Below are 26,415 nucleotides of genomic sequence, written 5' to 3'. Positions count from 1 at the left end.
GATGGTGGTGCAGGGGAGAGGGCTTTAGATTTGTAAGGAACTGGGCAACATTTTGGGACAAGCCGGGCCTATACAGAAGGGATGGGCTCCACTTGAACCAGGATGGAACCAGACTGCTGGCGTATGATATAAAAAAGGTGGCAGAGCAGCTTTTAAACTGAACCTGGGGGGAAAGCCGACAGGAGCTGAGAAGCATCTGGTTCGGGCAAACTCAGTGCACATGGACAAAGGGAAAATTGCTTCAGATTGCCCACATGGGAATACTTGGACATGAAAGAGAATGGGGAAAAAATGATGGATAGCCACTTAAAGATGCCCAAAGGCACATGCCAGGCAAATCGAAAGAGAGAAACAGTGTGGAGGTGTTTCTATGCTAATGCTAGAAGCCTCCAAGCAAAAATGGGGGAATTAGAGTGCATGGTTTCAAGGGAAAACATAGATATAGTGAGCATTACAGAAACCTGGTGGAGGGGAGAGAACCAGTGGGATACAGTTATCTCTGGTTACAAACTGTATAGAAATGACAGGGAAGGGCGTATTGGAAGGGGTGTTGCTATGTATATCAAGGAAGGCATAGTGTCTAATAAGCTAGAGACCATAAAAAGGGCAGGCTCGTCCACAGAATCCTTATGGGTGACGATTCCGGGCCCCAAAGGAGATTTAGTACTGGGGACGTTCTATCGGCCCCCTGACCAAATGGCTCAGGGTGATCTTGAGATGGAGAATGAAATTAGGGAAGCATGTAAAGGTAATGAAGTAGTAATAATGGGAGACTTCAACTTCCCTCATATTGATTGGATAAATGTATGCTCCAGTCAAGCCAAAGAGATAATTTTTTTAGACATCCTAAATGACTGTGCCCTCGAACAGTTGGTCATAGACCCAACCAGAGGGGAGGTGATCCTGGATTTAATACTCTGTGGTGCTGCCAGTGATTTAGTGCGGGATGTGGATGTAGTTGAGCCAATTGGCAATACTGATCACAATGGCATCAAATTTAATTTATATGTAAGTGGGAAAGTGACTGGGAAATCTCACACAATTACCTTTGACTTTAAAAGAGGGAACTTCTCTACAATGAGAAAACTGGTAAAGAGGAAGTTGAAAGGAACAGTTAGGAGGGTTAAATCTCTTGAAAAGGCTTGGGGGTTACTCAAGTCCACATTACTAGAGGCTCAGCTAGCTTGTATACCGCAGGTCAGGAAAGGGTAAGTCCAAGAGGTCACCACCATGGCTAACAGGTAAGGTGAAGGAAGCAATTAGAGAAAAAAAGGAGTAGGAAACCAGCTAGAGAAGCTGTTGGACCATTGGATGACAATGGGAGTAAAGGAACTCTAAGGGAGGATAAAGCGATTGCTGAAAAACTAAATGAATTCTTCTCATCTGTTTTCACTGTTGAAGATACAGGGCGGATTCCTTCTCCTGAACAGAGATTTTGGAGAGGGGAAAATGAGGAACTGAGGCAAATAGTGGTAACAAGGCAGGAAGTCCTAGAACGTCTAGACAAACTGCAAACTAACAGGTCACAGGGACCAGACGGTATTCATCCTAGAGTTCTTCAGGAACTCAAATGGGAAATTGCTGAACTTCTAACAAAGATATGTAATATGTCCCTTCGATCAGCCTCTGTACCAGGAGGACTGGAGAATGGCCAATATAACACCCATTTATAAAAAAGGTTCCAGGGGGGACCCAGGAAATTACAGGCCAGTTAGCTTAACATCTATTAAAAATAGAATTGTCAAGCATATAGAAGGGCAAGGTCTGCTGGGCAATACCCAACATGGCTTCCGTAAGGTTAGGTCCTCACTAACTTATTAGAGTTTTTTGAAAGTGTCAATAAGCATGTGGACACGTGTGAGCCTGTGGATATTGTGTATTTGGATTTCCAAAAAGCTTTTGACAAAGTCCCCCACCAAAGACTGCTAAGCAAACTTCATAGTCACGGGATAAGAGGACAAGTTCTCTTATGGATTGAGAGCTGGTTGAAAAATAGGAAGCAGAGAGTAGGAATCAATGGCCAGTTCTCACAATGGCGGGATGTGAGCAGTGGGGTGCCTCAGGGATCTGTGTTGGGACCGGTGCTTTTCAACCTGTTCATCAATGACCTGGAGTTGGGGTTAAACAGTGAAGTAGCCAAGTTTGCAGATGACACCAAATTATTTAGGGTGGTTAAAACAAAATCGGACTCTGAAGAGCTCCAGAAGGATCTCTGCATACTGGAAGAATGGGCATTAAAATGGCAAATGAGATTCAATGTGAGTAAGTGTAAAGTGATGCATATTGGGACAAAAAATCCCAACTTCACATATACACTGATGGGATCTGGCTGGCAGCGACAGACCAAGAAAGGGATCTTGGGGTGGTAGTGGATAGCTCAATGAAGATGTCAACCCAGTGTGCGGCTGCTGTAAAAAAGGCAAATTCCATGCTGGCTCTAATTAGACGAGGAATAGAGAATAAAACTGCTGATATCATACTGCCCTTGTACAAATCTATGGTGAGACCACCCTTGGAATACTGTGTACAGTTCTGGTCACCACACCTAAAAAAGGATATTACAGAGCTTGAGAAGGTGCAGAAAAGAGCAACCAAAATGATTAGGGGACTAGAGCAACTGTCCTATGGGGAGCGGTTAAGACGCTTAGGGCTGTTTAGCTTGGAAAGAAGGCGGCTGAGGGGAGACATGATAGAGGTCTATAAAATTATGCATGGTTTGGAGAGAGTGGACAGGGAGAGGTTTTTCTCCCTCTCCCATAATGCTAGAACACGGGGTCATCTGCTAAAGCTGGAAGGTGAGAGATTCAAAACAGATAAAAGGAAGTATTTTTTTCACACAACGCATAGTTAAATTGTGGAACTCCCTGCCCCAGGATGTGGTGATGGCTGCCAGCTTGGAGGGCTTTAAGAGGGGAGTGGACATATTCATGGAGGAAAGGGGTATTCATGGCTACTAGTTAAAATGGATACTAGTCATGCTGCATACCTGTTATGTTCTTAATCAAACAAAGACATTTTTTGTCTTTTTTCTTTTTGTGTGTGTGCTCTAGCTCATCAGCCAGAAAATCCATGCATGCAAACAGCTACAGGACAGCCCAAAGTTTGTTGCTGTGCTGAAGTATATCTTAGCCATGGGGAACTATTTGAACGAAAAGGCTGGGAGAGAGAAGGCCAGTGGTTTTCGGCTCTCTTCTTTGACCAAAGTAAGTTCTTTTTGTTGTGAAAATGCTTTGTTTTAGAATGCATACTCCTTAACTATAAATACCAGAGATCCACCATGCTATAGTGGTTAAGAGCAGTGGTTTGGAGCAGTGGAGTCTGAGCTGGAGAACTGGGTTTGATTCCCCACTCCTCCACATGAGCTGCGGTGGCTAATCTGGTGAACTGGATTTGTTTCCCCGCTCCTACACATGAAGCCAGCTGGGTGACATTGGGCTGGTCACACTCTCTCAGCCCCACCTACCTCACAGGGTGTCTGTTGTTGGGAGTAGAAAAGAGCAAGAGTCCAGTAGCACCTTAAAGACTAACAGAATTTCTGGCAGCTTTCGTGAGCCACAGCTCACTTCTTCAGATACAGCTAGAATGTGATTCTTGAATGTGTTGTTGGGAGGGGAAGGGAAGGTGATTGTAACTGGTTTGAATCTTCCTTAAGTGGTTGAGAAAGTTGGCATATAAAACCAAGGCTGCTGCTGCTGCTTCTTCTTCTTTATCAGTATAGATAAATATAGCTACATACTGGGGTCTATACTACTGCACATAGCAAGTTGAAACTAGGATCTTGCTATGGAATTTTGCATCATAATGTGTCATGTTAATCTTTATGCTTTGCTTCAATTCTGGTTTGAGACTGGTTGGTTCTGCAACACTAATCCTATTGCATTGTTTACTGAACATCCCATCCGTCGAGTGTACTGACTTACTCTGTGAATTCTGCCTTGAGAAAGGCAGACTATAAATGATGCCAATAAAGAAATACTGTTGGCTTCTTGAGATTTATGTTATTTTGTTACCCTCTACTGCTTAGAATGGTGACAAGAAAGGCAAGTACTGTCTTGGATTCAGAGATGCTCAAGTGGAAGCGTCGACAGACTTAGCACAGTTCCCCTGTGCAAGTTATGTGCAGTACCTAGAGCTTTCCTCCCTGTATGTTATAATGCTCAGAAATTGTTTTTACAATGTCATGTGCAAGTGGAAAAGCACTTCTGGATATGCCAGGTTTAATTTAGTGCAAGGGTAGGGTTGCCAGCTTGGGGTTGGGAAATGCCTGGAGATTTTGGGGGTGGAGCCTGAGGAGGGGAGGGTTTGGGGAGGGGAGGAACTTCAGTGAGGTATAATGCCATAGAGTTCATCTTCCGAAGTGGCAATTTTCTCCAGGTGAACTGATCTCTGTTCCCTGGAGAATTGTAATAGCGAGAGATCTCCAGCCATCACCTAGAGACTGGAAACCCTACGCAAGGGGCTAGCATGAGTTTTTTTGTATCCACTTGATAGTGCATGTGGAAATCTATTGCTGGGTCCAAGCTAGTATGTATTTGAAACCCATCATTGAATTTTTGTCAGTGAACTTCTTGACGGCAACTAGATTCGTTTGCTTTGTTTTTTAGCATGTTTTGCTGATCTGTAAAAGACCAAGCACATGAAAACTCTGTATTAAATTCTTTTCTTGATCTACTTCCTTCAAAAAGAGGAACTGAGAATATGTTACCTGAGCACATACACACACACATCTGTTTCAAGCCAAATCTCTTATTACCATTTGGCATGGCCAAAGTACTTCAAGGAGTTCTTTTCTTTCTTTCTTTTTTTAACAGGACAGTCCAGCATTTTGAATTGTTTGAAAGCACCCTCATGTGGTGAAATCTGATATTTAATCTGTGAGGGCTAAAAGTGTGGGGTCTGCAGACATTAAGCAGATATAATTTTTTCACCTCAGATGTACATTTATGTGATGGTTTCTGTGAAATTCCTCCCCGCACTTGTATCAAAAATCCGCTGGGTGTACAGATTGTGGAAAAGCTGATCTAGAATCCTCCTTGATCCTTTTGGCTTGTGCATGAGGTTCTGGGGGAAAGAAAACTTTGTAAGCAGGGCTGTACCATGTGCTGTACCATATGCTCCGCTTAACCCTTGAAACAGCCATGGGTACACCTACACACTCTCAGTAGCACCTTAGAGATCAACAGGATTTTCGGGGTATAAGCTTTCAGGAGTCAACATCCTACATATCTGAAAAAGGGAGCTGTGACTCTTGAAAGATTATACCCTGAAAATCTTGTTGGTCTCTAAGGTGCTACTGGACTTGAATCTAGCTCTTCTACTGCAGACCAACACAGCTGCACACCGAAACTACCAACACAGTCTCAAAATAAGAATAGCAATTGCCTTTTTGACCATCCCAACTCAACCAGATACATGCTCAGGAAACTGAGGGCAAAACACAGGATCAGTTTCCATGGGAAAATATGGCACAAAACACCATGAAATATGATCTGTTCTTTGGGAGGAGGAGAAGGAGGAGGAGAAGCAAGAAGGAGAAGAAGAGTTGGTTTTTATATGCTGACTTTCTCTACAGCTTAAGGAAGAATCAAACCGGCTTATCATCACCTTTCCTTCCCCTCCCCACAACAGACACCCTGTAAGGCAGGTGGGGCAGAGAGAGTGTGACTAGCCCAAGGTTACCCAGCTGGCTTAATGTGTAGGAGTGGGGAAACAAATCCAGTTCACCAGATTAGCCTCCGCCACTCATGTGGGGCACTAAACTTCTGCACAGGTTAGCACACTACCATCTTAGGGAGCATCCCTATTGCTTAATGTTTGAATTGGCTCTTATGTGGCTTCTAGGTTACACTTTCTGTGTCTTCTTTGCAGGACTTAAATGTTTGCTTGCAAAAAATATCGGCACGAAGACCACTTTTTCTCTTCCTCAGCATCCGCAAGCTGCTACTCCTCTTACTGAGTACAAATACTCTGGGCAGCCTTAAACCTTTAAGAATATTATAGAATTCTACCACATCTCTAAATAGAAGTTATCTTCCTCTCCCACCGCCCCCTTCCTGAGGATTTCAGTATCTCAAATGAATGATTTATGATATGGGCGACAGTTCTGAGGCCCAATTTGAATGTTTCCCCCTTTTTTGTAACTGCTGAAATACCACATCTATCACTATGAAAAATGTCTACAAAATCTTTCTCTGCCAGGGAACCTCTTTCTCGGTTCTGCTGAGAAGACTTAGATCATTATTTTACACAAACAATTCTTACATCAGGGAGGGAAACCTTTTGTCTTTGTCCAGGGAAATAACATTGTCAATATTAAATTGGTCATTGGATCATTTCTGAGACAATAGGCACCAGTTTTTTTATTTACACAATTACATGACTATTCTCTCTTACACTGCCTACATCAAACAAAATTTTATAAGCAAAATGGGGAAAAAATGAGAGGGAGAATAAGTCATTTATATGAACGAAAAGAGCTTCAGAAGAATAATCCATTTGTATCCCTCCCATAATAAGGTTGCCAATTTCCATGTACTAGCTGGAGATCTCCTGCTATTACAACTGATCTCCAGCCAACAGAGATCAGTTAACCTGGAGAAAATGGCCGCTTTGGCCATTGGACTCTGTAGCATTAAAGTTCCTCCCCAAATCCCACCCTCCCTAGGCTCTGCCCCAAAAACCTCCTGCCGATGGCAAAGAGTGACCTGGCAACCCTACTCCCATAAAGAAAAAAAGGGAAAAGAAAGGGAAGCAACTTAGCCCAAAATCAACTGAATTAAGAAGCAAAAAAGTTAAGACAATATAAACACATGGGCTCAATATCTATAATTTAAAACCATACATGTAAACAGAAATATAGGACTACATATATATTTATTGCAATATTCCTTAAAAATGCATGTCTTGGCCCAAATAATAGCCTCACAAATGTGCATACATGTAAAGGACCATTATTGACCCTGACCAGATGCGCTTCAGCCCAATGGCCTTCCTCAGTGGTCAAATAATATTAATCATTAGAGGGGCCCTGGACATTACAACAATACATTAATAATCAAAATTAGACCAAGATGAAATGTAATGATTGTAATGTATTTAGTTGGTGCAAGGTCGATGCTGAACTATTGAACTGCTGAACTGTTGAACTCAGCTGGGCTGAGCTGTGTTGATCTTGAGGCCCAGCTCCAGGCTCAAGCGTCTGTTCTTCCTATTGGACTGTGGATTTTGGGCCATCCAACCACGGACTTGGGGGTGTGGCTCCGGGTGGTTGGGAATTGTATATAAGTTGGGTTGTTGTGCAGTTAACCAGTTTTTCTCCTCTCCCTCTCCCCTGTTAGTTGAATAAAGAGGTTGATGTTGGAACTATGGTCATTTACGCATGGTCGCTGTAGCCTCCTTTATTCCCTGTTTCAGCCAGGATCAAAGTAATGCGGGCTGGGGAAAACTGTATGCATTGGCTGGAATGATCAGGGACGAAACTGTGTGCTAATGGAGGCATGAGTACAGAAAAGCAGTCTCCCAAGTTCAAATCAAGTCCCACCCCTTTAAATGCTGCTCTGTAATTGGTTGACTTTGCAGTACTCACCCTGAGAGAAGATTTCCTTCCCCTCCAGACCCAACTGCTGCATTAAAAAGCATTTTAAGAACAAAATACGCGCAATCTGAAAGAACGGGGGTGGGGTAGAAATCCAAGCCTCGTTTTAAAAAAGCCTTTCTTTTGCTCAGAAAGAGCTCCGAGGTAGCAGGAAGCAGGAAGCAGGAAGCACTTGAATCCCTGCCTCTTTACACACTGCTTCATGATTGAAGCCAATCTTCTGAGAGAAGCCAATCTTCTGTGCTTCCCCTATTTGGCTTTCTTCATGCTGCCTTGAAGAGGGGTTTGGAAAAGGGTGGGGCGAAGTTCAACCTGAGAAAGTTGTACGCTCGTGCAGTAATTCCGGAATGAGGCAGGAGGAATGGTTTAAATCGAGCCAGAAGAGGAATGGCAAAAGCCAGGTTCATTTTGCGTTGAAACAAGGTTGAACCGACAAGGAATGAAGTAACATGTTCAGAAAAATTTGATCCTGGCTGAAACAGGGAATAAAGGAGGCTACAGCGACCATGCATAAATGACCTATGTCTCCGGCTGTGTGTATAACCTACGCATACATCATCATCATCATCATCATCATCATCATCATCATCATCATCATCATCATTCTCTCTGACCAGGATGGCTGCCAGAATAAAGCTTTATTCTGGCAGCCATCCTGGTGCATGGAAGAATAAGACTTTGAATATACGAATATTGTTAATGATAAGACTTCTGTGAAGGAGCAACATTTTAAGGCCACCGGCTGATGAAGCTGTCTTTGGATGGCGAAAGTGTTTAAAGCATCCGGAAAACGCTCCAGCAGAGGCGTGCCTACGTCGTTCTCAAGCTCCATTATTTCGTTCTGTAAAGAAAAAAAATTAAGTCATTGTACTTACCTTTGAAAGTATTTTACAAGTCATTGTACTTACCTTTGAAAATTATTTGCCTTCTTTGAGTAGCTTTATGCTACATATTCTTTGTATTTTTGTATAACATCTGCACTTGTAAATAATATATCACTTTTGCATACCATTTTGACCTTGATACCATTATCTTTATCCAGCTTGTCTAAAGGTATCTGTGCTTGATTTTTGCTTAACCTCCAGGTAGTAGCTGGAGATCTCCGGCTATTACAACTGATCTCCAGCCAATAGAGATCAGTTCACCTGGAGACAATGGCTGCTTTGGCAATTGGACTCTATGACATTGAAGCCCCTCCCCTCTTTGGCTCCCTCCTCAGGCTCCGCCCCAAAAACCTCCTGCCGGTGGTGAAGAGGGACTTAGCAACCCTAACTGTAAAGTGCCTTGCACACAGGCCTTCTTTCATACTGCGCAACTGAGCAGACGGTTGGAGAGAGATTTCAATCCCACTGTTTCACCCTTATTAAATTTACCTCAGAGATCTCCCATTTCCAGTGTCCTTATCTTTTTTAAATGAGTGTTGTCTGTCAATTATTGCTGCATTCTGTTTGTAGTTATCATTGCTACGAGGTAAAGAACAGAGCTTCACCTTGCTGCATGCCCTTGTGGAGCAGATCTTCTTACACAATCCTGATTTGGCTGAATTTCCTCAGGAGTTGACAGAAATTAAAGCTCTGTCTGGAGGTAAGATTTCCTCCCCCCCCCAAAAAAAAAACACCTTCCCTACTTTTTTCAAAGTACCTACCCCTATCTTACATATTTGATTTTTATCTCTTATCAACGTTCTGTTTTCTTCTCTTTTACCCTCCCTCCCTGTCTTGCTACAGCCTCCATCAAAGGTCTCAGTGCTGAAGTTGAAGGTATGTAAATATGGTTTCAGGATTTGCCACAAGGATTTTTCGCACGTTGTGAAGCCACCTGGCACCAGGTTTTGTTGGTAGGGTTTCAAAGAGGAGGGAAAAACCTGTCTACTGAAGGACGTGGTTGTCATGGAAATACTTTGACCTGTCATGTTGCTTCAAGGAATATGAGGAGAAATATTTAAATAATGCCTGTGTAGGTTTCAAATCAAATATATATTTATATATTAGGATTAATCTGATAAACAGATAATTCAATTTCATTTTGCCTTAAACCAATGCTCTGTTGACCTCACCAGAGTTGTAAGAGGTAGGGGAAATCTCAGCGTGGTTGTGAAACAAGGATGAAGAATTAATCCAAATCAAAACTTTGAGTTAGTAACAGTGCAACCCTAAGCAGAATTACATTCTTCACTGAGATCAGTTCACCTGGAGAAAATGACTCCTTCGAAAGTGGACTCTATGTAACTCTTTTGAAGTCCTCCCCACCAAAGCATGCCCTCCTTAAGCTCCACCCTCAATATCTCCAGGTATCAACATCACCCAACCCAGAGCTGGCAATCCTAGATCTAAGAGATCCAGATTCAAATATTCACTCAGTAGGGTTGCCAACCTCCAGGTGGGGGCTGGAGATCTCTCAGAGTTACAACTGCTCTCCAAATGACAGTGATCAGTTCCTGTGGAAAAATGGCTGCTTTGTCGGGTAAACTCCATAGCCTTATACCCCAATTAAGTCACTCTCATTTTCAAACCTAGTCTCTCCAGGCTCCACTGACAAATCTCCAGAAATTTGCCGACACAAATCTGGCCACCCTACCACTCAGCCATAAAGCTCACATGGTCAGCTTGGGTCAAGCAACTTTCTCTCAGCCTCACAGTGGCTGTTGTGAAGACATTACATTCTTCAGTGATTTTAGGAGGGTGTAACTCTGCTAGGATTCCACTGTTAATCAGTCAATGGGAATATGCTGCTAATAGGATTTGGACTATGTCATCTACTGAGTTGATGGGACATATTTTCCACATCCTGGCTATGTAAAGTCCAGTGGTATACTGGGCAGAAAAAGAAGAAGAAATCTCCAATGTTGACTAGAGATTTATGGAATCTTCTGGAGAAATTTCCTTGGTGCTCTTGTAACTCTTTTTGCTTTCCTTAAAATTCCCTGGATGAGAGGAAGCCCTCAAACTCTCCTCTAAATTTCATTTTAGGCCAAATCTAGTGACGCCTATGGCTAGGGTTGCCAACCTCCAAGTGGTGGCTGGAGATCTCTCACTATTTCAACTGATCTCCAGATGACAGAGATCACTGGAGAAAATGGCTGCTTTGGGAAGTTGGAGTCTGTGGCATTATACCCCATTGAATTCCCTCCCCTCCCCAAACCCCACCCTCCTCAGGCTTCACCCCCAATTTCTCCAGATATTTTCTAACCCGGAGCTGGCAACCCTATTTATGGCATTACTGCAGGTCCACAAAACCCTGGGGGGTGGGTAAGTGGTGGTGATGGCCATAGAAAACGCAACCCCCCCCCTTAAAAAAATCCACTACAGGTTATTTCTGATTTTGAATAGCCCTAGTAAAAAGAACCCAAAATATTAGTGGGGCAAATGGAAGATAGAAGTTGGCGAGCTATGAGCGATAATTCCATATCACATCAAAAGGCCACTTGGATTGAAGTGAAGTTTCCCATTGACTGACTCTAATGAGGTGATATTTTGCAGATAAGTCAAGACAAATAAAAGAATAAGGTAGCCAAAGAATGTCTCAGAACAGGACATATTTTTTTAAAAAAATAGTTTGCTTGAGGTGGGCAACCAAAGGTCAAGAAATAAGAGCCGTCATTTAGCACCAGGCCCGTTGGTTTCTGTCTGAAGCTCAAATAGTGCTTTCATATTTGTGACAAGGGGAGCCACTGATGCCTACTTCTGGATGTGCTGAATAGGAAATTACAGGAAGGGGCAGCACATGTTTAAAATGTCAGAGGACAATCTCTCTCAGGATATTTGCAATTGAATTTCCGATGGTAGGAATGTACTTGACTGAGAACAACAATAACATTCAATCACAAAGAGGATGCATGTTTGTGTTTCTGATGATGACTTTTTGAGAGAAACATCAGTGCTTGAAGACAATGGAATGTAGTTTGAGCTGTAATATATGAAATACTTCCCTTTGTGATTAGTTTTACGGAAAGAATTAGCAAGCATCATCGAGTGCAGAAGACAAGTCAAACCCAAGGTTATCAAGGCGGGAACTCTGGAGTCACAGTTCTACAAAAAACTAAAGGTAACTTTGACAGGGAACATATTGACATGAGTATATTTTGGGTGACCTTTCACAGGTGGGTTTCAAGAGGGGAGTTTGGCATGAGAACAGGAATTGATAATAACGTCACAGAAAAGTACAGGGAAATAAGGTCTAGACTGCAGCCTGTGAGCCTCTAGAAGAAATGCAGCCTCCTAGCCTTTATGATGGTCTGTCAGATACCTAACAAGCCTCCCATATTTGCTTCTTGACTGGGCGGGGAAGGCAGCACAGAACTGAATGCTGAGCTCTACGGAGACCAGCGTTCAGCTCTGCACTGTGTATTTTTTTGGGTTTGGGTTTAATAAACTTGTAAATTTTTCAATAAGTCGAAAAAGCTGAATCACTTATATTCAACTTTTTTTTTAAAATTTTTTTCCCCAGGTTTATTAAACCCAAACCTGAAAAATACCGAAAAAATGTGCACAACCCTAGTTGGGATTATAACAAGCAGGTATTTTCCTTTCACTTGCTAGGTTCTTTCTGATGTTTCCCAAGTTTCTTGGGTCCTGTCACAAATTCATTTGCCATTTATCACAGGGCATTGCAGTCTCTGGCTGGCTGAATGAAAACATGGCTTCCAATAATCTCACCCATTTGAAAATGTCCTTTAGCTGGACTCTCAAGAGAACTGTGCATGCACAATTTAGGGGAAAGGGCTGTTGCCTTTTTCGCATCCAGCCATTTTGGTGGCCCTGTTGAAGGCCAAAAGGTGGGGTACAGATTTTATAGATAATATAAATTAATCAATAATATGTTTCACCCTTGTTTCAACTAAAAAAAATCCATATTTCAATTTTGCTTTTATGTGAATCAAACCTGTCTTTATTTCACATAGTTTTTGGGTTCATTGAACTAATTTTCCCATTAACTTTACAGATTTCTCAGCATTATTTATGAGTTAGTATTATCAATATATCTAATTGTCTATGTGGCCAGATCTGTGGATACTTAACTCCAGAGACTGGAGGCATAAACACACATGACAGACCTTTCCACAAACTGGAAAAGCCCCAGGTTTTCTGGAAAAAAATGAAATCTAAACAACACCACCTCCCCAAATAATAAATCAGCACCTATAGTTTTAAGAAACAAATGGCCACTTAGTGGCTGTTTCTAGGCAACCAAAACAGCACTGCCAGCCTTCAAGCCCTAGTTTCTGTCAGTAAAATGCAAGAGAGAGGACTGTGCCATTTCCAAGGCAGTTGGCCTTTGACAACTCTTCGGGTCCAGGCCTGGCAGCAATGACTGACAACTTAATCCCACACAGTTTGCATGACTTACTTAGGACTGGCTGCTTGCATTTTTCAATAGCAGCCACCCCACAAAAGCCAGTATGGTATAGTTTTTAGAGTTTCAGACTGGGATCTGGGAGACCCAGGTTTGAATCTCCACTCTGCTATGTAATCTCTCTGTGTGACCTTGGGCCACTCACATATTTTAGCCTAACCTTCCTTACAGGGTTGTTTTGAGGATAAAATGGAGGAGAGGAGATTGATGCAAGCTGCTTTGGGTCCCCTTTTGGGGAAAAAGGTGGGGTATGAATGAAGCAAATAAATAATAAATATAGATGAAGATGGGAACATATAAAAAGGAGGCTGACTGGTGTGTGGGAAAGAGAGAAGGAAGAAGGGGAAAGTGAGGTTACAGAGGCTGCCCCAAGGAGGAAAAGAGAAAACAGCAAAAGGGGAAAGTGATGCAGGGGAAAATGAGGTCCCCACCCTGCAAGCCTTTGTGGGTTCCCCTCCATGCATTGGGGCCCATGGGCCAGCACTGCACAACTCAGCCATAGTTTTCCCAGATAGAGGCTACTGGGGGAAGTGGAGGGAAGGCTGAAGATAGTGGCAGACAAAGGTCTGTAGGCTGGTGGGTGGGGAGGTGAAAAGAAAGTAGGAAAGGGGGGGCTGTTTTAGAAAGGGAAAGAGGAAACAGGGAGGGAGAAGTAAGATGCCTCCCACAAATCCTTGCAGGTTTCCCTCTTGTACATTATATATGGATATTACATATATAAATGGACATATATTGTATATATTAAAGGATCCAAAGTTTTCTCAATGTAGCCATCTGATCAAAGTTCCCCCCCCAAAAAAACAACAACAACAACATCGCCCTTCAAAACATTGCTGGTAAGGGGCAAATACACAAAACCCCAAATGAAAAGTATTTCTGCAATACTAGTCCCTCCTATGAATTGTGCTTTATTTCCCCCAGGATTTGATTCAGGAGTATGAAGAAATCCTTTCTCAGGTCTCTAGAAGATGCACAGAAATGAAGAAGGTGTACCATGAAATCCTGGTAGATTATATTTTTAAATATCATCTTAGAACAGCATGATTTTTCAGCAGTAACAATCTACTATTCTGTACTATAACAACTAGTTTTGAACCCAGTAACACCCTAGAGATCAACAAGATTTTTGGGGTGTGAACTTTCAAGAGTCAGAGTCCCTTTCATCAGATAACCCCCAAATCCTATTGGTCTCAAATTTAGCTCCTCTACTAAAGACCAACCTGGTTACCCTCCTGATGCTATTCTATAGTATAATACAGTATAGAATGTGCAGAAATATTGCAAAGGAGGGAACCCTTACCCTCAAATAATTCACAGCATGACCTTTAATTCAATATTTTAAAATTAAGTTAAATGCCTACCTTTTGGTTAAACCAATTTTATTAACATCAAAATACCCTAGTATTTTGATGTTAATTTCGACATATTTAATGGAAGTAGCCTGGGCCCTTTCTGGCTAAGTAATTCATGCAAATCTGCTTTGTTTGGAAAGTCTTAATGCATTTCCTGAATGAAATGACTGTTTGCATCAACAGCATTTGCTATGAGTTCCCTTTCACAGGGGGATAGCTCCAATTAAAAAAAAAAAGATTGACAAATGCCTAATGCACAGTAGTGTGCTACAGTTCTGCATAATTTCCCAGCTACCCCCAGGTTAAACCTCCTTTTTAAAATTTACATATTTTTCTGCAAGATCTAGGGAGTCCCCCAAGTCTGCATAAACATCTGTTGGATAGTCAGTGTGCCCCTTATCTGCAGATTTAGGTATCTGCAGGCAGGGGGCACACTTCGGAATTAGATTTATAGATAGATGCTTGGCATTCAGTAAGAAACAGCCTGAATAGGCGAGACTAGCTTGAGACTAGCTGGTAGGATTTTGGAAGCTAGGCAGGGTCAGCCATGGTCAGTGCTTGGATGGGAGACCACCAAGGAAGACAGAAGGGGCTGCCATGCGGAGGGAGGCAATGGCAAACCATCTTTGGTCATCTCTTGCCTTGAAAACTCCATGAAGGGTCACCATAAGTCAGTTGCCCCTCGACAGCACTCAATTATTCTTTTAATCAGTAGATGAGGAAGTGCACGCTGTACATGTTCAGAGGTGCTATTTTCTTCATTGCTGTTTCATACATTCCAAAGATGAACACACATGAAGCTGCCTCATTCTGAATCAGACCATTGATCCAACAAGGTCAGTATTCTCTACTCAGCCTGGCAGCTGCTCTCCAGGATCTTTCACATCACCTACTGCCAGATCCTTTTAACTAGAGTTGCCAAGGATTGAACCTGGGACCTTCTGCATGCCAAGCAGATGCTCTACCACTGAACCACGGCCCCTCCCCAATGCCACTCAAGGTAATTATCCTCTTCCCATCCAGCACAGTGCCCCACCCACCTGAATGAGGTCTGCCTGCATGTTAGGGTTTTAAAAAAGGAACACTGGAGATCCAGTCAAAAATATCCACTATAACTGTGGTCTAGCCCTCTCACTTGTCAGGACTTCACTGTAGAAGATCTTTTTAAGTGCCAGTGTTCATCCTTGGAATGTATGAAATGATAAGAGAAGGAAAATGGAGTCACCAGTGCTGCTGGATTGCTATTTGTTAATCCAGGTAGGAAAAGTAGACCAGGTAACAAAAGAAGACAAGGGACGGGCTGTGGCTCAGTGGAACAGCCTCTACTTTGCATGTAGAAGGTCCCAGGTTCAGCCCTTGGCACCTCCATTTAAAAAGGATGATGCAGTAGGTGATGGGAAGACCTCTACCTGTGACCATGGAGAGCTGTGGCCAGTCTGAGTAGATGACACTGACCTTGATGGACCCAGGGTCTAATTCAGTATAAGGCAGTTAATGTGTGTGTGTTGGCACCTTCATTCCCTACTGGTACACATGAACACATGAAGCTGCCTTTTTACTGAATCAGACACTCTTGGTCCATCAATGTCAGTATTGTCTACTCAGATGGGCAGCAGCTCTCCGGGGTCTCAGGCAGAGGTCTTTCTCATCACCTACTTGCCTAGTCCCTTTAACTGGAGATGCCGGGGATTGAACCTGGGACCTTCTGCATGCCAAGCAGATGCTCTACCACTGAGCCACAGCCCCTCCTCTAAAAATAAATATTTTATGTTTATATAAAATTGCTAGGAAATGGCCTTGCTGATACTGTCTATAGATCTAAATTTATTGATTGTTTTGCACAGAATGAACATTTGGCATTTTTTTCCTAAGGGTTTTATGATGTGGTTTTCAAAAATGCTTTGCACCTGTAGTTTCCATTTATATCAAGCGGGACTGCCGGCACTTGGCAGTTTTTGATATTCAGACTGCTGCTGAATACCAAACAGTTCTGGAAGGTGCACGGAGATGAAGCAAACAAACAAGGTTTTCAGCGTGTTAGTCATTCATTGCTGGGTTTTGCGCGAATAGTAATAAACAGCAGTGATATCTAGGTGACGCTAATCAGATTTCATCCTTGGATAATTAAACATAATGTCTTAGCAATTGTCTTCATTTACAGAACTTTCCTACAATTGCAGAGTTTCCTGATCTGGCTCATCAGCTGTCACAACAATAACAGTACAAATAATGAGAATCTTATTGCAGTTGTTCATTAATATTTACTCAAATCTAGACATTGTTATTATTAGTCAGGAATTCAAGGGTCAAGCCCAATGGTCTACATAGACACTGGGGCTTTTTAGCCCCCCCTTTTAAAGAGAATTTATTAAAAGAAAATGAGAATATAACAATGAAAGAAAATGGAAATATAACATTACTAAAATACTCATAATACAAATTCTTGAAAAGAAACTAAAACCGTGCTGCTGGTATAACTAAAATACCCATTATAGTGAACCAAGCAATACTCTATTTATCTAAAATGCACATGATTATTACATCACTACCTCTCCGCGATTTACACATTGGAGTGGTTTTTTTCCATTCTTGAAATTGTTAAATTCCAGCGAACATCCAGTTCTTCCATATTTTTGTTGTTATTATAATATGTCAACTTAATTAAAGCATAGGTTTATTTAACCTTATCAAGCCAATTTTTTAAATCAGGGAGGGGTTTGGAGAGGGGAAGGACTTTAATGCCATAGAGCCCAATTGCCAAAGCGACCATTTTCTCCAGGGGAACTGATCTCTGTCAGTTGTAATAGTGGGAGATCTTGAGCCACCACCTGGAGGTTGGCAACCCTGCTCTCAACCCCACCTCCTCACAAGGTGTCTGTTGTGGGGAGGAGAATGGAAGGTGAGTGTACGCCACTTTGAGACTCCTTAGAGAAAAGTGGGGTATAAAAACCAACTCTTCTTCTTCTTCCTCTTCCTCTTCTTCAGAGCCAGTGCCTGTCAGAGTAGACAATACCAACCTTGATAGACCAATAGTATGACTGAGCAGTCCTGTACACATAACCCTTCTGCATGTTGACTGGATGCACGAAGAGGAAGCGTGGGCATAAACATGCTGGCCATGCCCCCTACCTCTGCACAACCGCTAACTCGTTACTACAGCACCTATGGGTGGAGGAAGTGTCTGCATGAACACACACTCCCCATCATTGGCAACATTAGGAAAGCAGCAAGTCAGGTCCCAGGGCGGGAGAGTATGCGTGAAAACTTTCTCCACACATAGGTGCAAAAAAATCACAAAGTCACACAAGGTTGGAAGAGACCACAAGGGGCATCCAGTCCAACCCCCTGCCATGCAGGATCCCACAATCAAAGCGCTCCTGACAGATGGCCAACAAAGTCACACAAGGTTGGAAGAGACCACAAGGGCCATCCCATGCTCATGTGCCAGCAGTGATGTGGAGGAGGGGGTCAGGGCCAAGGCTCTCATGCCCACTCTCCCTCAGTTCATGCGTGGAGTCAATGCGTGGAGGGGTCATGTGCAGAGGGCTAGTATAAGGCAGCTTCATGTGTTCATGTGTGTATCAGTTTGCAAAATGTTGAGCAAAGTCACTCTGGGGACTGGAATGGAGATGTATAGTTGTAATGAACAGGAGAATAGGTAATAATCCTATTTACCTGCTTGTGTACCTGAGGACATCTGACCACTTTGGGACAATGACTGTGTCCTACAGGGTTACTGTCTGAATCTTGTACCTGAGTTGGCCATTGGCAACCAAAGCTCAAAATTCGTAAAGATGGCATGTACTGAAGATGCAACCTCAGTTCACGGCTGGTAATTCAAAACTCATTTTCTATACTGCAGTGTAGCTGTCCTTTTATTTTTAAAAGCCTCCGAGAAATGCTGAGAGAGACCTTGGTATGTTATTACGAAAAGGTTATTTTCGGCAAAACCTTGCTAATTACGTTTCTCTGGTCCAACATAGCTTTAATCTTCTGCTTTGGTTCAGATGATGCCCCCAAAGGTTGCACAAGGCCTCATCATCACATTTTGAAACATTTTGTGTAAAAGCAAGCTGGAATGTGAAAAAGCAACAATTTTTGGTGCTTTTTCTGGAGTTACTTTGGAGCTCATATGTAGATGTTTATGCTAATCAGTACTGGAACGTAAGAACATAAGAAGAACCAGCTGGAACAGATGAGTGCTCCATCTAGTCCAGCACCCTGTTTTCACAAAGCAGGCAACCAGTTGCCCTGGAGGACCAACACAAAGGCAATAGGCCAAGGCCTCTTTTGCCTCCAAGTACTGGCTTTCAGAGGTTACTGCCTGTAAAGGTGGTGGCGACTTTAACTCACTGTGGCTAGTAAACATTGATGGATGTCAATGAACCTTCGTAACCCCCTTTTAATGCTATCCATGCTATCCATTAGGCCATGAACGATATCCACAGGCAGTGAATTCCCGAAATAAATTGAGTGTAGAAGTATTTTTTGTCCATCCTGAATCCTTCCTGTTTGTGACTGTTCCTTGGTGTATCCACTAGGGGTGTGCATTTGGCTAAAGCCAAACAACCCCCCTCCCCAATATTTTTGGTATCTTTTGGGGGGTGGGGGTTACTGGTAAAAAAATGGCAGCATATAAAAGGGAGCTGAAAAAGTGGTTCCTGAATAATGGGGACCATTTTAACCCCACTGCCATTTCCCCCTCCCTCCCCTCCTCTATTCCCCCTTCCTTACCTGCTGGCTGAGTCAGATCCCCGCCACCTGCCATCTCTGAAGTCCACCTGGTCTTCGGAGGCAGCAGGCAGTGGAGATCTGCATTCAGATTACCTCTTCCTGCCCTGTCCAAAATCAACAAACTTCGGGGGGGGGGGGCGTGAACTGAGTCAGATCCCCACCGCCTGGGTTTAGGTTTACTAAACCTGAAAATTTTCAATTATTCAAAAAAGCCAAATCCCTTATATTTGGCTGTTTCAGATTTTTCAAAAATTTCCAGATTTATACAATCCAAACCTGAAATATAATGAAAAAGGGTCACAGCCCTAGTATCCATTAAGAGAGTTGCAAGTGGTTAAGTAAATTCACATGTCAGAATGTGTGTGTGTGCATGCGAGCAAGTGTGCTGTCAAATCACAGCTGATTTATGGTGACCCCGCAGGGTTTTCAAGACAAGAGACCTTCAGAGGTGGTTTGCCATTGCCTGCCTCTGCATGGACTGAAAGAGTTCTGAGAGAACTGTGACTGGCCCGAGGTCACCCAGCAGGCTTCATGTGGAGGAGTGGGGAACTGAACCCGGTTCTCCAGATTAGAGTCCACCACTCTTAACCACTACACTACGCTGCCTCCTAGAATATGCCTAGCTCTACTGAACATTCTATCGTGCAATAGGATTTCAAAGCATGCTGATTCTCCCCACTTTTAAGAATATCCCACAGCTACCAATAAACATAATCAATATCATAAATATCTGTAGGCTTGTGCTTCTTATTTTTTATTGTGCCAGGGTAACAGGAATTACAGTGGGATAATTAACAGATATGTGGAGAGTTATCTACAATTTACCTTCCCAGAGGTCAACATTTTCCATAGATTTGTTCATTAGCCATAGAAATTGCCCTTTTCAATATTGCTTAAATTATAACCAATTACCTTGGGTGGTTTAGAGGCTATGCTAAAATCTACAGACGTCTATCACCCTAGAGGTGCAATTAGGAGTATAGAGTGAGAACTATGCATTAGTCACCAATAGATGAAGTTAAGTTGATTGGCCAGTGAATTAGATTTGGAATGATTTGTGCTTTTTCGCCCAGGGCGCCTATAAGGATCCGTGTTCAGATTACTCTTTTTTTATTGGCATAGTAAAATAAAGAGAAAAAGATCAAACGAGCAATCTATGAAGAAGAAGAAGAGTTGGTTTTTATACGCCGACTTTCTCTACCACTTAAAGAAGAATCAAACCGGCTTACAATCACCTTCCCCTCCCCACAACAGACACCCTGTAAGGGTGACTAGCCCAAGGTCTCCCACCTGGCTTCATGTGTAGGAGTGGGGAAACAAATTCAGATCACCAGATTAGCCTCCGCCCACTGCTCATGTGGTCGAGTGGGGAATCAGACTCCAGATCAGAGCCCTGGCAGCCCCACTTTCAAGCCAGAAGCAAAATTAAGACTTACTTTGACATGCTGATTACATTCAAGATCACCTCTCTCACACCCCCCCAAGCCCTCCTTCCCCATGTGTTTAGGTAGCTCTCACTCTGGGGGGGGGTAAGTTTCACTATTCCTATCTGCCCCTAATTTCCCATCAATTCACATGCATTGTTAGTGGTCAAGTTGTGAAGCAGAAGAAGATATGTCTGATAACAATACATTGCACCACAGTACAATTCAGGATAGTCATGGACTTCTTGCTTGTTAAAAATTCTCATATTTAAATAGCATTTTGCTCTGGCTCTCTGGCTCTTTCCTGGTCAATTAAGAAAGCGAGTTCTACCAACCCACAGACTGTGCCATACCAATTGCACTGAGCAGATGCCCTTGGAAATGATGACACATCTCCTTAATTAAACCCCAGGAAGTGATTTAAAACCAAGAAACTCCTTCTGCAATATACCTGCGAATGCGGCATGAGGCTTGCATGAAAGGGATCTGGACAAATAACTAGCTAACTCCATAGCGCTACATTCTACATAGGAGCCTACAGAGATGCCTTGAAACTGATCACATTCACAATCAAAAGCAAAAGTACAAAGTGTTTCACTCCAGAGTTGGCTAGGGAGACTGTCAACAAGTAGCACAGACATTTCAAGGGATGCTATCAAAATTTTTTTGCCTTGAAACCCCCCCCCCATTGTTTTTACTTCTCCCTTGGGCAAATTGAACCCACACTTTTTCACTTAGAATAATAGAATCATAGAGTTGGATGGGACCATACAGGCCATCTAGTCCAACCCCCTGCTTAATACAGGATCAGCCTAGAGCATCCCCGACAAGTGCTTGTCCAGCCTCTGCTTAAAGACTGCCAGTGAGGGGGAGCTCACCACCTCCCCGTGTAGCTGATTCCACTGCCGAACAACTCTTACTGTAAAAAACATTTTTCCTAATATCCAGCCGGCACCTTTCCTCCTGCAATTTAAACCCATTATTGCGAGTCCTATCCTCTGCTGCCAACAGGAACAGCTTCCTGCCCTCCTCTAAGAGACAGCCCTCCATATACTTAAAGAGAGAAATCAATCCCCTTCAACCTCCTCTTCAGTTATTCCCTCCCACCAAATTTCCCCATAAAATGGATGCAATTTGATGTAATTTGGGCACTGACTGTGTATAAATAGCTTAAACCAACCCCACAGTGCCCTGACCTAGATAGCCCAGGCTAGCCTGAGTTCTTCAGATCTTGGAAGCTAAGGAGGGTTCTCTGCTGGCCCACCTTGTCTATTGTTGATCATATCTCTGAATTTTCACCAACCACCAATATCCCTGTGTAGTATGACATGCTTAATGTATCCAAGAAAAAGCTTTTGAACATTGCTTTGCCCCTTCCTAATGATGTCCATGGAAATTATCACTGGATCAAACCAGTTATTTGCAAGACTATTTTGAGTATTTGGAATTCCACTGTAGACCATTCCAAGTTTTTTAAAAAGCTAGAATTCATTGCATCTAGCTTTACTATGTTTAGTGGGCTGACTAAGAGCTAATTTATACTTTATTTAGCAGATAATTCTGGTGCCTGTCCATCACGGTTGGCCATGTTGAACATTATAAAGTGTGAAAGGGGAAATGTCCACCTCTAAAGACACAGGGATGGGGGTGGGCATATGCCAGTCGGAGAGCTACAAGTGACCATTCTTTTCTGTTGCGTGTTCACTGTTTGCTTACAGATACATCTCTTCTTGTGCAGACATGTGTAAGCCATGCACTAGACATGCATAAGACATGTTCTAGACATGCAGACATGTGCTAGATGTGCCTTCTATATAAAGGTATCATAGCCCATATGATTAAAGTTTTCTCTCCGCTGTTTGGACTTCTGAAGTGCTGGACCTTCCCAGAGAGGTACAAAATTCAGGGGCCGCTGTGTTAGTTTCCTATGAAAATGTGTAGGTTGAAAAGGGAAAATAGGGCAAAGCACCAAGGATAAGTAGTATTCGTACCAAAGCTTCATCAGACTGGGGCTCCATAAGTTCTGATAACCAACCTGTCATTTAACAAGCCTTCTGTTCCTAAGCCCTGCTTTCTAGAAACAGCTACCTTGTTTTAGACAGCAACTTCAGGCAAATGATACACACTGTGAAAATATACAGATGGTTTCGGCTCCCACAGAAGCTTGCCACAGATGGAAGCAGGGTGATTTTGTTGATTTCCCCTCTCCCATGGAAGTCTTCTGACTCCTTCCTCATGCTGTTCCTGGTTGTCTCCTCTTCCCTAGAAGCAGTATTTCAGGAGGCGTTTGGGGCAGAAGTGGGAGGGGAGGAAGTCAGTGGATCCAAGTTCCTCCCTCTGATGCCTCATATACTGGTATAATGCAATGTGTATCAGGTGGAAGGGCCTTTATCTTGTGACCCATTCAAGACACACATGGGGGAGAGCTCACCTACCACCTATTGGCAGAACTACACATTTTGGGAGAAACTGGAATGCCACAAAAATGTCATTTCCATATTTAATTATTAGAAAAAACATACCCTACCTCTCTGCCAAAAGGTTTCTTAGGCCTTTTGTGCAGGGACGTTTCTCCACAATCACCCCGCCTACTGCTTCAGTGCTTCCTTTTGATTATACATGCCTTTTCTGCCTGTCAGAGGTCACCTCGCTCTTACCCCTTGTTTTGCCCACATTTTCCAGATTCTGGCTAAAACAGCAACTGGAAAACACAGGCAAAACACATGGGGAGAGCGGGGCGACCTCTGACGGGTGGAAAAGGCATGCATAATCAAAAGGAAGCCCTGAAGCAGTCAGCGGGGGTGAACATCCCTGCATAAAAGGCCTTAGGGAATTTTCAGCATTAAACTTTTTTTTTTTTTTTAAACATTGATTAAAAACCAATGTTGGACAATTTACAAAATACTATCACCCAGGGTTGCTACAAGTCGGAAGCATCTTGACGACACTTAACACTTGACACACACACACAAATTACGGTATGTCCATTCCCACATTTATTGTAACTTGAGTTCTTTCCCTCTGTTCTATAATATGTAAAAATACTTGAGTATAGACATTGTACGTTTTCCCGACCCCACTCCATATCCTGCTCTTGGGAGGGCAAAAGGTGATGGTATCATAACATGGAAGTTTGCATGCATTACAGGGGAGAGGGGAGAACTTGACTCAGATGTGCTGTTTTTCAGTGGCTAATGCATGTAGTTCCATCCTCTGTTGACATCTATACTCTTGACAAAGGCTCTGGGTCTTCAAGAATTGTAGTTTGCCTATCATAAAACCATTAAAAGCAGAGGCTCCACCAGGAAAAAAAAGGTTCTAAGATTTCGATCCCTCCTCCCTCTTTCTCTCTCTGTGTCCCAAATTCGTGATGAAGAAACATTCAATTAAAATACGTAAATTACAACAAATTGAAGGAATGACAGACCTGGCTAACTTTTTATTAGGCTACCTCAAAGAACTGAGCAATCTCCAATTATTGAACTAATGGCTATCTTGTTATCCATGGCCAATTTTTTTATTTAGCCAAATAGCTTAAAAATGGAAATGGGATTACTTGCCCGTGATTGCGGATTGGCTGAACAAACTGTGGGAAAGGGATGAAATTGGGAAGTTAACAACCCTAATCTGAATTTGAGAAGTCACTGACAATACAGTAGTATGTATCCTCAGAAAATGGTCTTTCTGACAGTCCTGGAACAGCTATTATAATGAGTATTTTGTTTCAGTTCATGTAATTGGGATCATGTGGTTAAAAGATTTGGAGATTTGAAAATGCAAAGGGAATTCCAGATTATGTCCCCTTTTGTTTTTATCCCCACCCCAACCCCGTAAATTAAAAAAAAAGTTATTTTTTTGTTACTCTGCAAGCTTAATTTTCTCTGCCTACCATGACTTTCCCAAACAATTTTCATGGTCAAATCTGAGTAGGGTTACCATCTCCAGGTTAGGAAATACCTGGATATTTTGGGGGTGGAGTCTGAGGAGGATGGGGTTTGGAGAGGGGAGGGACTTCAGTGCCACAGAGTCCAATTGCCAAAGCAGCCATTTTCTCCAGGGGAACTGATCTCGGTCAGCTGGAGATCAGTTATAATAGCAGGAAATCTCCAGCCACTACCTGGAGGTTGGAACCCTAGATCTGAGTGACTTGCAGGCAGGAGCTCCTTAGCTGTGGCAGTTTACAGGCTATATATGCAACCCTCTGACACTGTGCTACTGAAGGGAAAGGAGGAAGTGGCATCTTTACCAGCAGGCACTGGGAGGCATTGAAAGAGCTATCTGGGCTATGGCGGCAACACTGTGCAGACATATAGCTGCTGAATGGCTAGTGGAACCCAGTATGAGCACCAGGTGATGACATCACTTGGTGGTGCCAGATTTTCTCTAGCCATTCAGACCTGCATGATAATGCTGTCATGAACCTAGAAGCTCCATCATGCCTTCCCAAAAGTTTATGAGTAAGAGCATTGCTTCTCTCTCTCTCTGCAGTGGTGTTCAGTGATTGGGGATGGTAGGGTTGCCTCTGGCAGGAGGTTTTTGAAATGGAGCCTGAGGAGGGTGGGGTTTGGGGAAGGGAGAGACTTCAATGCCATAGACTCCAATGGCCAAAGCGGCCCTTTTCTCCAGGTGAATTGATCTCTATCGGCTGGAGATCAGTTGTAATAGCAGGAGATCTCCAGGGAGTACCTGGAGGTTGGCAACCCTAGGGCTGGGATATTACCTGCAACCTACTGCATGAGCTGTAGCTAGGGTTGCTAACCTCCAGGTGGTAGCTGGAGATCTGTCTCATTCTATTACAACTGAACTCCAGGCAACAGAGACCAGTTCCCTTGGGAAAATGGCTACTTTGGAGGACGGACTGTATGGTATTGTAGCCTGCTGAGGTACCTCCCCTTCCCAAACTCTGCCCTCCTCAGGCTCCACATCCAAAATGTCCAGGTATTTCCCAACCTGGAGCTGGCAACCCAAGCTGTAGCTGTTCTTTAGTTGTGGGTCAGGCGGTGAAACCTCTGGTCTGCATATTAAGCATCTCCTTTCAGGCATGCATCAAACTGCAAAATCTTGCATTCTCTCACAGAATTCTCTCTCTCCTTCTGCCTTTTCATTTAAGAAGCTCTTTACTATGGCTCATACATGCATAGCATTAAACATCCAGTGTTCTTGCCTATATCCTTGCAGGTGAAATTTGGAGAAGCAGAAGATCGAGACTCTGAAGAGTTTTTTGGCTGGATTTCGACATTTATCAGTGAATTCAGGAAGGTCTTGCTGGAGATTATGTCATGATGGTGGAAACAGAACTTTGTTGCCTCAATCATCACTACAATTATGGTTGGTGTATTAGTTGTGGAGAACACGTTATCCAGAAGTTGATTTGACATACAGGTCCTCACAAGCCTGCCATGGCTTGACATTTCTGAATAAGTTACCACTCTGTTTCCCTTGTCCGTCTTCCTCAGAACAAGCCTTCGGATCTCCGGTGGAGATAGAAAATGAAGCATTGCTAGAAATCTGGAGACCGAAGGGCAAAACTTTCATGTCATAGAAGGAGGTCCTGTATGTGTGCTCAGTGAAAGGAAACCTGAGGCCTTAAATACACACAGTCTGAAGGTCAAACTAATTTTTATGCTTGGTTTCCATAATTGGAACTTCCAGTGTATAATCTGAACCTAAATAGCAGTCACATTTCAACATCAAGACCTGATTTATTCAATATTGTTTCAGAAATAAAACAATATTTTAGTGCACAGTGCAGGAAGAGACGGTTGGTGAGCTGGCACCAGCTGCCATGGCTGATGAAGAGTCCGGGCCAAATGGCACCAGAGGCTCAAGCAGAATTACTGGGTCTTGGCTCTGCTTGCTCCTGGCCACTAGTGACACTCTAGGGCAGTGGCCCACCAGGAAACTTCCTTGTAAGTTAAATGGTCAGTCTGTCTCTGGCCTTAGGCTGGGACCATTCTCC

At 43.0% G+C, this 26,415-nt stretch overlaps 1 protein-coding gene across 1 annotated transcript in view; it reads left to right on the top strand.

Moving 5' to 3' along the window:
- LOC130473118 (delphilin-like) overlaps nt 1–25,793 on the top strand; it is a 33,778-nt gene extending 7,985 nt beyond the window's left edge. The window contains exons 4-9 of the mRNA XM_056844648.1: nt 3,051–3,203; nt 9,049–9,178; nt 9,322–9,354; nt 11,535–11,638; nt 13,868–13,951; nt 25,635–25,793. Coding sequence (XP_056700626.1) covers nt 3,051–3,203; nt 9,049–9,178; nt 9,322–9,354; nt 11,535–11,638; nt 13,868–13,951; nt 25,635–25,739 — 609 coding nt within the window. The 3' untranslated portion in view covers nt 25,740–25,793. The remainder of the gene's footprint in view (nt 1–3,050; nt 3,204–9,048; nt 9,179–9,321; nt 9,355–11,534; nt 11,639–13,867; nt 13,952–25,634) is intronic.
- The last annotated feature ends 622 nt before the right edge of the window (nt 25,794–26,415 follow it).

The sequence above is a fragment of the Euleptes europaea genome, chromosome 2 (assembly GCF_029931775.1).
Source record: "Euleptes europaea isolate rEulEur1 chromosome 2, rEulEur1.hap1, whole genome shotgun sequence".
In the NCBI taxonomy this organism is placed as follows: domain Eukaryota; kingdom Metazoa; phylum Chordata; class Lepidosauria; order Squamata; family Sphaerodactylidae; genus Euleptes; species Euleptes europaea.
The sequence above is the reverse complement of the archived record's forward strand: the minus strand, read 5'-3'. Positions and strand labels throughout refer to the sequence as shown.